The following is a 14,033-nucleotide window of genomic DNA, read 5'->3' on the forward strand; positions in this document are numbered from 1 at the left end:
TTTTATTCTAAATTTTTAAAGAACATAAATTTCAAGAAAATATGCTATAATATATAAATTAATGGACAAATTCTAATAAGATTGAAATACAATTACATAAGCACTCAATTTTTGAAATTATTACGTTACTTCTATAAATGCTCTATTAATGCATATAGAGTTCAAAATGAGCATTATTGTCCTTAATTTTTTTTTTTATGTATGGCTAAAAAATGTCAAAATCGGAGATTTTCATCTACCACTATTTTCATCGTTAGAGTTAGAACCTCTACGACATCTTGAATTGGTGCATTAAGATCGATATCATGTTCACCCTCAATTATCATGTTGTGCAGTATAATGCATGTAGTTATTATTCATGTAGCACTTCTTTTCCTCAAAAACATGAGGTCCTATAATAATTGCAAAATGTGATTGTAAAACTCCGAATGCACGTTCAACATTTTTTGAACAGATTATTGCTTCATTCCGAATTAATTATTATGTTATGTATAGTATTTTATCTTGTATTTAAATTATAATGTTATGTGTTGTATTATTATATTGTATTTAAATTATCATATTATGTATTTTATTTTTAAAAGAGATAATGTACAAGTACCCCTTTAACCTATATCCGAAATTTCAGACACACTTATACTATACTAAGGTTCTATTACCAAACTTATTTTATTAATAATTTTCTACACCCTTTCGGCCTACGTGGCACTATTTTATGGGTCTAAAATTTGTTGACTTTTTCTTTCAAGCTAGTGACACACAGGCCGAAAAGGGGTAGAAAATTACTTATAAAATAAGTTCAGGGGGGTAATAGGACCTTAGTATAGTATAAGTGTGTCTCTGAAATTTCGAGCATAAGTTGAGGGGTACTTCTGCATTTTCTTTTTAAAATTAAAACTTTCATCTTATCATTTTAATTGTGTTTATTCTATATAGTGAAAATTAATAATAATATCAAATTATATCATTGATGAAAATTAGAAAAAAATTAAAATACTATTAATTCGGGATGAAAGTACGATATATTAAATAATATATTTTTTAAAATACTATATTACATTTAAAACGAAGTATGAAGATTAGATACTTAATAAATGATATTATATGTAAAATAATATGTTAATTAGAAAATAATAGAAATAATAATTAAACAGTCAAAAAGTAAAATTGGAGAACTACTATTCACCTCTCTATATTTGAAGAATAGAGGGTGATATAGAGATCGGTTGAGTGTCCATTCTCTATTTTACTCTCCAACTGTAGAGAATGGAAAGTAAAATAGAGATAGGTTTGAGATGGTCTAAAACTGTTTTACTTTTCATTGATCACAAAGACAAATGATACTAATTCTGTTTACTTTTAATTGTCATGATTTTTTATATACTTTGATTAACATTTTATGATGTATTTTTTTCTATCATATTGATATTTAAAATTTGCAATTTATGGTACTTTTTGTAATAGTTTTTTAATATATAAAGTTTTTGTGATTTTCTTTTTTAGAGTCAAACGATACACCTTGACTAACATTTTATAATGTACTTTTTCATCATATTGATATGTAAAAATTACATTTTATGATACTTTTTGTAATAGTTTCTGAATCTCAAATTTTTATATGTATTGAATTAATCTAATTTAACTTTTAAAATTAGTCATATTGAATTTCGAAAGGCACAATATGACAATTAAAAGTGGATGGAGACAGTATCTAACAATAAATAGAAGTGGATCTAATGTATAGAAATCGACTTCATCTGAATTCATATATCTTTCGATATGGAGCATAAATTGATGTATAAAAATTTATTAAAATTACAATAAATATTAGATAAGAATCAACAATCTTAAATATATATATAATGGGTTTCAATTTAGTACAAAAAAAACCTTTAACATAAAAAATTAAATCGTGGAACCTCCTTTAAAAATATAGACCATGTCTTACCCTAGGCATTATATTTGGGTAGCGTTTAATTAACTTCTATGCATTGACATTGGAAAGGGATTAAGTCATTTATTAGGTAATCACAAATTAGTAAATATCTTGATAAATATTCTTTCTAAATGTGTGTTTTGATAAATCACTTTTTAAAAAACTAAAGCTTCTATATTCTAAAATTTGAATTTGAAACAGAAAATACAAATTAAAAATATGTAGGGTATATAATTTAAAGTCCATTGGTGATGGTATATCCGATTATCAGAAGTGATTGGTAGATACATTAGGGTAGAGTACTGTGAAGAATTAATAGTTGAGTTTTTGTTACTTTGTTGTGTGATTATGTTTGGAAACAGCAACTTTACATACACTGGATAGGATAGTAGTGCATCTTAATGGTTGATTATGACGTCCTTTATTTTGACATGTCTTGCGTGAACGAGCTTAGGCATAGTAGTATTAGTATAGGTTGATTCTCGCGACAAGAATAAAGCGATGGGCGTGAAAGGGACATTAATTAACAAGAGAAATGAGGCTCTACTATAGGATTTTAAACAAGAAATTAAAATGTGTCGTTTCTCTCTTGAAATAATATTATACGTTACATCATCTATATAGGAGACATGCATGTGTTTTATTTACTACAACAAAATCAACTATATATATTTTTTTTATTTTAAAATTGACCTAAAACGCTCCTGCACACAAGATATATAGTTGGCAGCCTTTATGTCAACGCTTTCGTCTGTGTCACTATTATTATCATTAGAATCGCGGCCGGTACTATGGGTTGGAATGTAATAAGAAACTTTTGTCCTTTGTGGTGGTGCAGCTTTCTCCTGATTCACTATAACTATGCTATTTGGATTATAAGGAGCAAGTTTTTCCTTTGGCTCAAGATTATGATGATGAAGATGAAGATGATAAATAGGAGGAGAACTATCCTCCCTTTCGTAATAATTACTCGCCTTTACTGCTCTACCTCGGAATAACGACTTCACTAGTTTCCCTTTCATAAACCCTGTTCTGCGCTTACGGATCGACTCCATTTTCTTCTAATTTACAATTCTGATATTGGATTAAGCTGACACATCAACAGGGGCATATATAGAGAGAGAGTCTTAAAACATTTACGTACCCACAAAATTCTTATTACCCAAAATGTAACCTTTTTTTTTTCTACTCCACACACTGTAATTTGCTTAGATATGAAGATAAAGTTGAATCACTAATCAGGTACGTAGTATTATTCCTTTTGCTTTATATATCCGTCTCCCCTTGATATCTAAAATCTTTTTTTAAAAAAATCTGGAATGTTAATTTAGGACTAACAATAGGAGGGAAACTCATACGTTAGTTGTTGTAATAATTATCTACTAACACACAGAATAAAAAATAAAAATAAAAAGTTGCACGATTCTTATTCCAAAGTAATTAACTTATGCAGTATACCCGCACACGACTTCCTTTTTTAAGTGATGAATAAGACTTTTGAATGTGCTGTCAATATAGAGGAGTGGATTCCCCGAATAAGACCCGTTTCTAAGTACATTCTAGTTTTTTTGTTTTTTTTTTCCGATTTCAGCATCATTTGGGTTGGACATGATGTTTTTTTTTACAAAAGAATTTTTGATCTAAAATAATTTTAAATTTTTGGTGTTATCGTTAAATTGTTTTTATAAAAGGTTAAACAAAAATGTTTTCCAAATTAAATTGTTACTAATAAGGCGATATTTTTTTTGAGAAGGATTAAAAGAAAAGGTATCACATAGGGAGTATTTTTTTTTATATCAACATTCTACATCACTTATTTAAGAATTGAGACCATAAAATTTGAAAAATATTTTAATACGTTACACACTTTATCTCTTGTAGAACACCATAAGAATCAATTAGAGAAATAAATTGAAGAGGAAAGATTGTCAATGTTACAATCGAAAATAAATATGAAGACACACGTATATAAATATAGACTTGATACTGATAGAAGAAAAAAAGACAATTAGTTGAGATAGTATGCAATCCAATTAATACTATTCACTTATCATATAGATAATATCGAACCAGAAACAGGTCATCTTATGCTAAGATACTATATTTGGTTAAATATCTACAAAGATTGATAGGAGATTCCGATATAATAAGTAAAATATCTTACCAGTAACATAGTGTAGATTTAGTGGCAAATCAAGAGTAAATTCAATTCAGATATTTCTTAATTCTTAATTTTATCTGTGATCTTTCCGAATATACATCTTCTTAGTTACTACTACTATTAATTAATTAGTGCATCGAATATAACCTTTAAACGCTTTATAATATGATGTGGTTTTGACATCACGTTGTTTTCGTGAGCGAACTTAATTAGGCAAAAAAAAGTTTATTTCTTTTTTGTACTTTTAATGGGAAGAATATATGTATGCTTAGGACAATGTCTCTGTCACCAATTCCCACCCTTCACTCACTGCTAGGGAATATAATTCTGAAATATTGAGGTACAGGTATGGGTGCGTCTCTCTATATGTATATATTACACATATCTAGTACTAGCACATCATCATCTGATAATTTCGATCAAAATCACAATGATTTTGAGGCTAGCTTAAAGAATCGCTTCGTTTAGAAAATTATATAAATGATACAACATTTAATTAAGTGATCAAATGTCATGGAAGGAATAATTAAGGACATCGTATGCATGACGCATGTTTCTATTTATGAATCAATATAACAGCTACTCTAGGGTTAGGTTGCCAATTCAGAATTATTATATAGATTCCTTTAGATAACAACTAGAGAATCATATGTGGAGTAATTCATAAAAGGGTATGTCATTTTTCAGGTGGCGTGGCCACTTGTATAGGCTTAAGGATACTTATAGACTAGTAAATAGTGCGCATGCTATGCTTTATACTCTTTCTTGCCCCCCTTCTCTAATGCTTTGCTTTACTCGGACATGTACAACACCAATCAAATTTTAATGGTTATAATAGTGTTAATTAGCCAGTAACCAGAGATTTCTTGTTATCCATATTGCTAACAATATATAGTTTTGGATGGGATAGCGTAGATATTCCATGTCCGATTAGTCACACATCACCCTTCTTTTCTTTCTTTTTTAGTGATTCTCTTTGTAAATAAGATAGATGTTCTCTTTGTCTTCAACCGTTCGTTGTGGATTATAAGGTGCTAGCTTATGAATATAAAAAGTCCCTTTTTCTATTTTGTTTGCAAGCAGCAAGTGGAATTCAGCTTATTTTGCTTCTACAATTTCCTCATATCCTACTATTTTACACTTCCAAAAGAAACCTTCCAATATGCACTATATATATATCTTTCCAAAATTGAAACTCCACACGAGTTTTTTTTTTTTTTGAACTATAAATAAGTATTTTATTACAATATGTATGTTTAAATTAAAACAATTTTAATATATAAATATGATATTATATTTGAGACACATCAAAAAGCAGTAGTATATCAGTACTGAAAATAGATAAATTTGTATTATTAAAGAGGAGAATTATGGTGGTTTTGACCAAACTAAGTCATTATATAAAGTCATTCGCCAAAATAATATGTTTTTCTAAAATTTTACATAATTAGTATAAACGTATTTCACAGTTACATTTTAGGATATATTTTATTTTTTTAAAGTTGATGGCGTCAGATTGATATACGTTACTCATAGTAACGTTTTAGGAGTAAAACGTTACTGGAAATGACGTTTTAGGAGTAAAACGTTACTTACAGTAACGTACATCAACCTAATGCTGTTAGTTTTTTAAAAATAAAATATACCCTAAAACGTTACCGTGAAATACTTTTATACTAGTTTTGTAAAATTTTAGAAAAATGTATTACTTTGGTAAATTATTTTATATAATGACTTAGTTTGGTTAAAAATTTCATCACCCATTTACAAGCAGAGGGACCCATATGCACTCGCACTCGTATATTTACCTAAGTGACTCACATATATTTTTATTTTTATAAAAATAACTTGTGCATATTTTTTTACTAACGTTTAAAAGGATTTTTTTAAAAAAAAAATTATATGTATATATGAAATTTATACACATAATCTTTTTATTTCTTTATTTATCATTATTTGAATTCCTTATTCGTATTTTAAATATTTTTTGTTTCAATTTTCTTCAGTTTTGATCTTTACGAAGATTATCATTTTTTAAATTAAGTTGAATGGATTTATTAAATAGTCAAATTAAAGGAGAAAAAAAGGATTAGGGTTTGTTATTTATTTCTATGTATGTATTTAACAATTACTTGTATGGGTTTTTCAAGTTTTGGTCTTTAATTCTTCTATTGAATATATAAGAAATTACTGGAATCAACTGATTTTCTAGGCCTTACCTTGCCACCAATTCTAGAAATACTCTTGGGAGAAAATGATATAGTTGTAAGCTAAAAGAGCATCATGGCCTTGTTACTGTGCGAACTTATTAGAGAGCAATGACTCGGTCAAGGTTTGTATTGATATTTTGTGATATGTTCAATTGTCAATTGAGATGCTAAGGCAATAAAATTGTTCTACTTCTTTTTTGTTGCAAATAAAAAGTGATTAGATTAGATAGTTGTTGGGATGTTACCTTTTCATTTAACTTTTAAAATTATAATCCAAAACAATTTCACATTTTGTATGTATTTTATACCCTCACAACATATATTAGGTTGTGAAGGGTATAGACATTTTTCAGATACATGGTTCCAAAGCTTTCTATTTGGCACACTTACAATTTTGATCATTCAAAGTTGTGACTTGTGCATGCCAATGTTAAGTAGTGACTTTTGTATATACATAGTGTATTTCCTAACTGATACTTATTATAGCTCTCTTTTATCATTTATTTTTGCAGAAAATTTGACTTCTACCTTTGGTCCTTGCACTATCTTTTTGAGTAGTTGGATTTGAAGACTGAAGAGAGAGCCCAACGCTTAAAAATGCACACAGACCTAATCACTCTTAGTAGTATTATCATATTGTTGCTACTATACTCTAAATCAACTACTAAAAAACATTTCTCCTGCTTCAACATAAATGTATATACAATATGTGCGCATGTATTAGCAATCTCTCAAAGAAATGAACTTCAATTGATTTGCTATTTTTCCAATTGTTACCTCACAAGTATTCCCAACTATTTTTGTCTCACGAGTATTCTTAACTATTGTGCTTTGGGCGCACATCTGAGAAGTATCAAAATATACCCTTACATGAAATGTGTCTTTAAAAAATAAAACAATGCAAAAAATATACTAAATTTGTTTTTTTAAAAAAAAATCTTTTAGAGAAAAAAGAGTATGTGTCATTCTCGTGACAAAATCGAAAGGTATAATAAACCATTATTCCTATATTCTTTCCAAAAGAAATTGTTGTTTATGAAAGTCAATATATATTATTTTTAGCGTGAATTCTAATATTTTGTTACGTGATATCTTAATAATTAATTTTTGGTGAGAATTTCATAACATTATTGCAATTAGTAGGTTTGCATATCGGTTAATCACGATTAAGCAATATTTATTCTTACTTTGTTGTATTTTTATTTAACTTGTGAAACTTATGATTGAAACTATTTAATTTTGAAATTAAAGTATTTTTGTGATAATTAAGGTAATTCATCAGCATTTTCCTCAAAATTGTTAGCCCAAAAGCTAGTTCTAGTTAGCCCAACTCAGAATCTACCGGCTTAGAGTGACATCTTGTGGCCCAAAAGAGTTACACGTCAGTAAGCCCAATATTTAATTGTTGTGCAGATTTGGGGTAATTTTCTTGCTAAAACCCTTACATACAAATCGGATCACCATCGTTATCATCTCTTCATATCCACTTGATTAGTCGCTAATTTTAGAGGTTTTGATATTGGAATACCAATCAAAGAAACAAAATTCATCTTGAAATGGCTTTAACCAACTTTATACTCACGGTGGTCGGAGTAAGCGCCGTGTTTTTACTGATGAGGAGCGATGTCAAACAGTCTGCCTCAATCTTCAAGCGTAACGTTCGTCAAATTCGCCATTGGCTCGAGGAAGAGTCAGCTTCTGCCGCTAAGTATGAACTATTTGCTCTGCTCATTTTGATATGTAGTTGAAGTTACTATTTTTCTGCATTCTTTGAACTTCCGATAAAAAAAAAAAAAGTCGTTGATGAACAAAATTAGTGCTCTGTTTTGTAGAACTAGTTGTAATAGGGTTATAGTTGACTGGCTTAACACTAAGCGCTTCTAGTTACGTCTACTTCTAAGAATGTTCTTGCTTCTTTGATCTTCCTGCTAATATCCTACATAATTCGAAATTGTGATGTGTCATTGTTGTTGTTATATGCTTATGTTTTGGAGGTCATCTAGAATGTCATGTTCCCTTATTGATATCATCATCTGTTTTAGCCGTAACTTGTATGCAGCACTTGGACATGAATCTTCTGCCTTCAAATTGGTCACCCAAATATTATGTTCATATAATTCCTTTTTGCATGCAAAATCTGTATCTTTTAACAGAACTTATAAGTATGAATAAGTTAATATGGTAAAGTCGTCTTATCTTATGTATGTCTCTTAATAAGAAAATCAATCTATTTTCACTATGGTAACTAAAACTTATTCAACCAACTTCGTAAAGCCAAAAAAAACAGGATGGAGTTATGTGACTCTTCAACGTGGTGTCAGGTTTAGACTCCTTTATGGTATAGATGGAGACTTCTTTATGGCATTTGTTCATGTTGCAGTAGTTATGTGTGGTATGAAGCATGAATAAAAAATATATGCTATTTATAAAGAAAAAAAATATGCTCTACCAATTTCCTATAAGGCTTCTTATTAATCCTTTCTTGACAAGGCGACGAGCTGAAATCTTTAATTTTAACAACTTGCTTGTTTTGTTCATCCTATTTTGTAGAAGAGAGCTATATGCTTATCAATCTGCATAAACATTGTTGCTCTAGGTCTTATTGGAGCTCACAGCATACAGTTTATAAGTCGATCATCTGACCATAAGCTACTCAAGGTATTATCACTCACATTGACTAGCTGTCTGGAATCACAGCAGTCTTAATCACTTCATGTGGTAGGTCAGTGAATGACAGCAATGCCAAAACTTGGTTGTATTTATTAGGATTAGGGTTTAGTATGAGAGGTTTAAATGCCTAGGAAATTTTAGGGTCGTTTGGCTGAGATTTGTCATGGTGGATGCATCCCCACTATGCTCTGATTGATACATCCCCTGAGGCCATATCTGAGGTTTAGGCCTCTGATCAATGCCTACTTGGGTGCATCCCCATTTTCATGGTTGTTGCATTCTCCAGTCATTTCAGCTGGCTTAATTATTATTGGCCTTTGACTCATGAAGTTGATCAAACGGTATCTGTAGTTCTAAATTACGTTTTGATAGCTTCTTCTAGGTTATATATACATCTTAATTCTTATGTAAGTACACCCATCCTTAATGGTAATTCTTCACCCTTGACAGTAGAAAACTTTTGCTAATTTGCTGTCTGATTCTGTATCGTATCGCAACCTAGGTTGGTTGTTTATGCAGTTCTGGCTAAAGACGTGCTGGACAGTATGAGCAAAAGAACATTTTTTGAAGTGTTGTCTAGCTTTATTCCAGAGAAAGATGGTCTGCAATCTTTCTTCTGGGTACTGCAAGTTCTGCTGAACCAAATTTCAATGCATAATAGGAATAATATGGAAAGCAATATGTTTTTTATTCTACAGTTAGAATCCTAGGTACCCCAGAGAACTTATTTTAAAATTTTACTCTTGATTTGTAGGTTTGAGTTTGATCTCCTCTTTTTACTTCTCGTTATTTTTAATCCTTTCATGTCATTTCTCATCTCCTTATATTGTTATCTTTATCTTTGCACATCTTCTCTTTTGTTATATAGGAGTAACTTGTTTGTCTAAGTAAATTGAATCCTTCATTTTGCTTGCTGTTGATGTTTCTGTTTGTGTATTATATGAACATGGCATGCCATTGATGTTTCTGCAGGGAAATGGAAAAGGCAAAACCAAAGGAGATACCAAAGAAGGACATCCCCAAGGAGGACAAGCAGTAGATGTGACTCGTGTTGAAATTCATATCAGAAGCTCTGCAATTTACCACCTAATGTTTGGCATTTTGGTCCGTAAAATATTTTATACCGACTATCGTTTTGTAGCCCTCATGTAGTTGCCACTTTATGGTTGCCAAGGTTATGACATCATAAATATACGTTCAATCTTCTAGGATGTACATCAATTATGCAGTAACATCAAGATACTTGAAGAGATTTGCAAGATATTGTGATGGAAATATTGGTTTTTATGCAATAACCGGTATAATCGAAAAAGTCAGTAATGCTTATTTGTTATTGAGATTAGGTTAAATGGTTTTGTAAATTTTTTTATTTTATTTGTTATTAGTTTGGTTTCCGTAATTGTTAAATTGGTAACTCAAAAAAGATTATATGAAATTTATTATTTTACTTCGAATTGTATAACAATGAATTTAATGCTATCTATATCCTATTTCATAAATTCTAGTATTACTTTTGGTGGTTGGCAACACAAACTAACCTTTGTGCTTTTCTATTGCAGACACTTTTCTCTTGTTGATACAAATAAATCCACACACAGACGATTGTGTGAGGATTTTCTTACCAATTAAACTGAAATTGATTTTAAAGCACAAATCAAACTCTGATAGATAATACATGAAACGTATTTACGTAATAATTTGAGTTGTTCATTGTAATTTGAAAATTTTAGCCCAAAAATATAGTAAACTCATGGGCTGGATTCCTGTGGCCCAAAAGAAGTTAGCAGAGCCCAGCATTGAGGTTTCTTGCTTGTGTACAAATCGGAGAGCTCTTGAGATTGAAATAGGCGATACCAATCAGAGGAACGAGCGACGTCAATCTTCAAATTCGCCGCTAACTGTATGTCTTCCCCCTTACCTTTCACTTTCCAGTTTCTATCTGGTCTCTTATCTGCTTGGTTGAAGTTTTTATTTTTTGCATTCTGCTTCAAGTTTGACAAAATCTTAGCCGCTTGTGAATGGATAACTCATGAGGCAAAATTCCCAAATTTATGCTTCTCTGTAAAATCTGCTCACAGTTTTTTTTGGATGAAATTTCAAGTTGACCTTTTTTTACAAAGGTACGGCCACATATTAGTATGAAGGGATCACTTCAAGTCATTTGAACTATCAATATTAATAAGCATGCTCACATCTACAATTTGATTTTTTTTTGGGTTAGTTTCTTCGGTTTTTTGGATACCAAAGCTAATTTAGTGTTTCATGCTCTTTTTTTTTTTGTTTCATGCTTTCAAAAGCAGCAATTGATGTCCCTATGATTAATTTTATTTTTGACTATGTTCAAGTTTGCATATATGATTACGTTTGGTGCTCAGGTAAAATGGCCACCAAACACATGTTCCCTTATTGATATCATGTTCTGTTTTAGCCTAAACTTTTATGCCACCAGTTGGACATGGATCTTTTTCCTCCAAGACAACCCAATTTCTTACAACTTCTTACTTTTTTAAAAAAATTCAAATATATGTCTTTCAAATTGATATTGTACTTTTTTTTAGTGCAAAATTTGTATCTTTTGACAAAATTTAGAATTCTTTATAAGTGGAATAGGTAAAATCATCTTATCTTATGATGTCTGTTAATAAGAAAATTAATCCATCTCACTATGGGAACTAAGAGTCTAAGACATACCAACTTCTGAAATAAAAAGAAAGAACAGGATTGCCCCCTGTGTAGGCAAGAGTATTGTGACTCTTGAACATGGTGTCATGTTTAAACTCCTAGCACAAGTGTTCTCAATACATTGAGTGATCTGGTTCATTTTATAGTAATGTATGCAACGATTCATGAAAAAAATGTATGCTAGTTATACATTAAGTGTATTGTGCCAATTTCCGTCAAAAGGCTTCTTAATCCTTTCTTGACAAAATGGCAAGCTGAAGCTTTTTTAATTTGGATAGCAAGCTAAGAGTGTTCATCCTGTTTTGTAGAAGAGAGCTATATGTTTATCAATCCGCATAAACTCCATTGCTCTAGGTCTTATCAGAGCTCAGAGCCTACAGTTTAAAGGTCGATCCTCTGAGCATAAGCTACTCAAGCTGCAAAGAGGACTACCAGTAGTCTGACTCATTTTGAAATTGTTATCAGAAGCTGTGGCTACTTCAACCTCTGTGAGTGTGAGCCAAATCGGAGAACAGGCTAGAAAAAGGAACTGATGGCAGGCAGTGGTGGAAATCTTAGTTCCAATCAGTCATCTGTGTCTCATCAAGCTCCCAAAATCCTATTAGCCAAACCTGGACTTGTTTCCGCCGGTAAGTTCAACCGTGGTGGACCTGACGATGATCCAGCAGCTCACCGCCCACGTCTTCCCTCTGTTGGATCTCTTAATCTTCTCTCTGACACCTGGGATTTCCACACGGATCGTTTTCTCCCATTTCTAACGGATAATACGGACTTTACAGTAGTGGGTGTGATTGGTCCTCCCGGGGTTGGGAAATCGACGATAATGAACGAAATTTATGGTTTTGATGCTAGCTTGCCTGGAACGCTTCCTCCTTTTGCCATAGAAACAGAAGAAACAAGGGCTATGGCGAAACATTGCACGGTTGGCATTGAACCACGGGTTTCATCTGAACGGATTATACTGCTTGATACACAGCCTGTTTTTAGCCCCTCGGTTTTGGCTGAAATGATAAGACCAGATGGCTCATCCACCATACCGATAATAAGCGGTGAATCTTTATCAGCTGAGCTAGCTCATGAACTCTTGAGCATCCAGCTTGGTGTTCTTCTTGCATCCATTTGTCACATGATCTTGGTGGTATCAGATGGAGTCCATGATGCTAGCATGTGGCAACTCATGTCAACGGTTGATTTGCTAAAGCATGGGATACCTGATCCATCATCTTTAACCTTTTCTCATCGTCAAAGCTCTGAGAAAGAAAACAGAGACAGAATTCTAGATAGTGGAGGAGAGTACATGGCTGATCCAGTATTTGTGCATACAAAGCTATGCACTGAAGATCTAGCACCATGTAATCTTGTTCAACTGAAGAAGGCACTCACACAATTCTTTTGCTCGTCATCCTTTGTGAGATCAGAAAACCACAACACTGCCAAAGAGAGTCAAGTTTCTGCTGTTACTTCCAACGTTCAAAGTGCTGGTCGAGAATCTGAATTTTTGAAATTATTTCTTATTCCATCCAGAGATAAGGATGATTCCTTGAAGCCACAGTATGAAAGCCACATTTCAGCATTATGGAATTTGCGGGATCAGGTTTTGTCAAAGAGAGGTCCGTCTTTCTCAAGGACTGTGTCTGAGCGTGATTGGGTGAAAAATTCTGCCAAGATATGGGAAATTATTAGGAATTCTTCCATTATTGTGGACTATTGCAGAACTCTTCAAAGTTCAGGCATGTTTAGGAGGTAAATAATAGATTTAAATTTCTCTGTTTATCAACAACAAAGGTACTAAATTATGAAAGATTTTTCGCATACTCTATTACATATACTTTAAAATTTTAAAAATATCAGAAACTCTAATGTTTTAGATTTTGATCCGTATACTACATGCTGACTAATTTTGGGCTTCAAAATACTAAATCGTTTGGTAGTCCCATAAATATCTAAAATGGTCCCTCAAACTAAAGATTGTTTCTTTTATTTTATTATCCAAATGCGACTTAACTAAAAGGATAGTTTTCTTAGAAAGGTTTTTTATAACCTAAAAATTAATATTTTATCCAAAAAATCATTGATTATGGTAAATGGTTTTCTTAATTCACCTAAAAATGTCCCAGCAAAGATTTACTTGGATCTGAATGTAGAACGATATTTGGACCTTGAAAACATTCCTTCTTATTCCTTTTCATCATATAAATTGGAAGTATGACCATGCTCCAATGAAAAGGAGAATACAAGCGTAGTTGTTTTTCACTCTTTCAATTTTTCAGTTCGTGTTTTCAATTTCATCTTTACTTACAAAAGTAAAATCTAATTTTGTTAGTTCATCTTTACTTAATTACTCCAAAGTATTTTTAAAAATAGAAAAATGCAG

The 14,033-nt window shown here is 31.5% G+C and overlaps 1 protein-coding gene across 8 annotated transcripts; it reads left to right on the plus strand.

Moving 5' to 3' along the window:
- The first annotated feature begins 7,714 nt into the window (after positions 1 to 7,714).
- On the plus strand, positions 7,715 to 13,526 carry LOC101264474 (uncharacterized). 8 transcript variants are annotated; one of them, XM_026029724.2, is made up of 5 exons: positions 7,739 to 8,015; positions 8,904 to 8,965; positions 9,950 to 10,877; positions 11,968 to 12,046; positions 12,125 to 13,526. In XM_026029724.2, exon 5 carries the CDS (start codon positions 12,192 to 12,194, stop codon positions 13,404 to 13,406), a length of 1,215 nt encoding a protein of 404 aa, XP_025885509.1. In that variant the 5' UTR covers positions 7,739 to 8,015; positions 8,904 to 8,965; positions 9,950 to 10,877; positions 11,968 to 12,046; positions 12,125 to 12,191; the 3' UTR covers positions 13,407 to 13,526. The 8 variants fall into 8 exon arrangements, with proteins under 8 accessions (XP_069150715.1, XP_025885510.1, XP_025885509.1 ...); XM_069294616.1 differs by having other exon boundaries at positions 8,858 to 8,965; positions 11,968 to 13,526; XM_069294615.1 differs by having other exon boundaries at positions 11,968 to 13,526.
- Positions 13,527 to 14,033: the final 507 nt, after the last annotated feature.

The sequence above is a fragment of the Solanum lycopersicum genome, chromosome 2, assembly GCF_036512215.1.
Source record: "Solanum lycopersicum chromosome 2, SLM_r2.1".
In the NCBI taxonomy this organism is placed as follows: Eukaryota; Viridiplantae; Streptophyta; class Magnoliopsida; order Solanales; family Solanaceae; genus Solanum; species Solanum lycopersicum.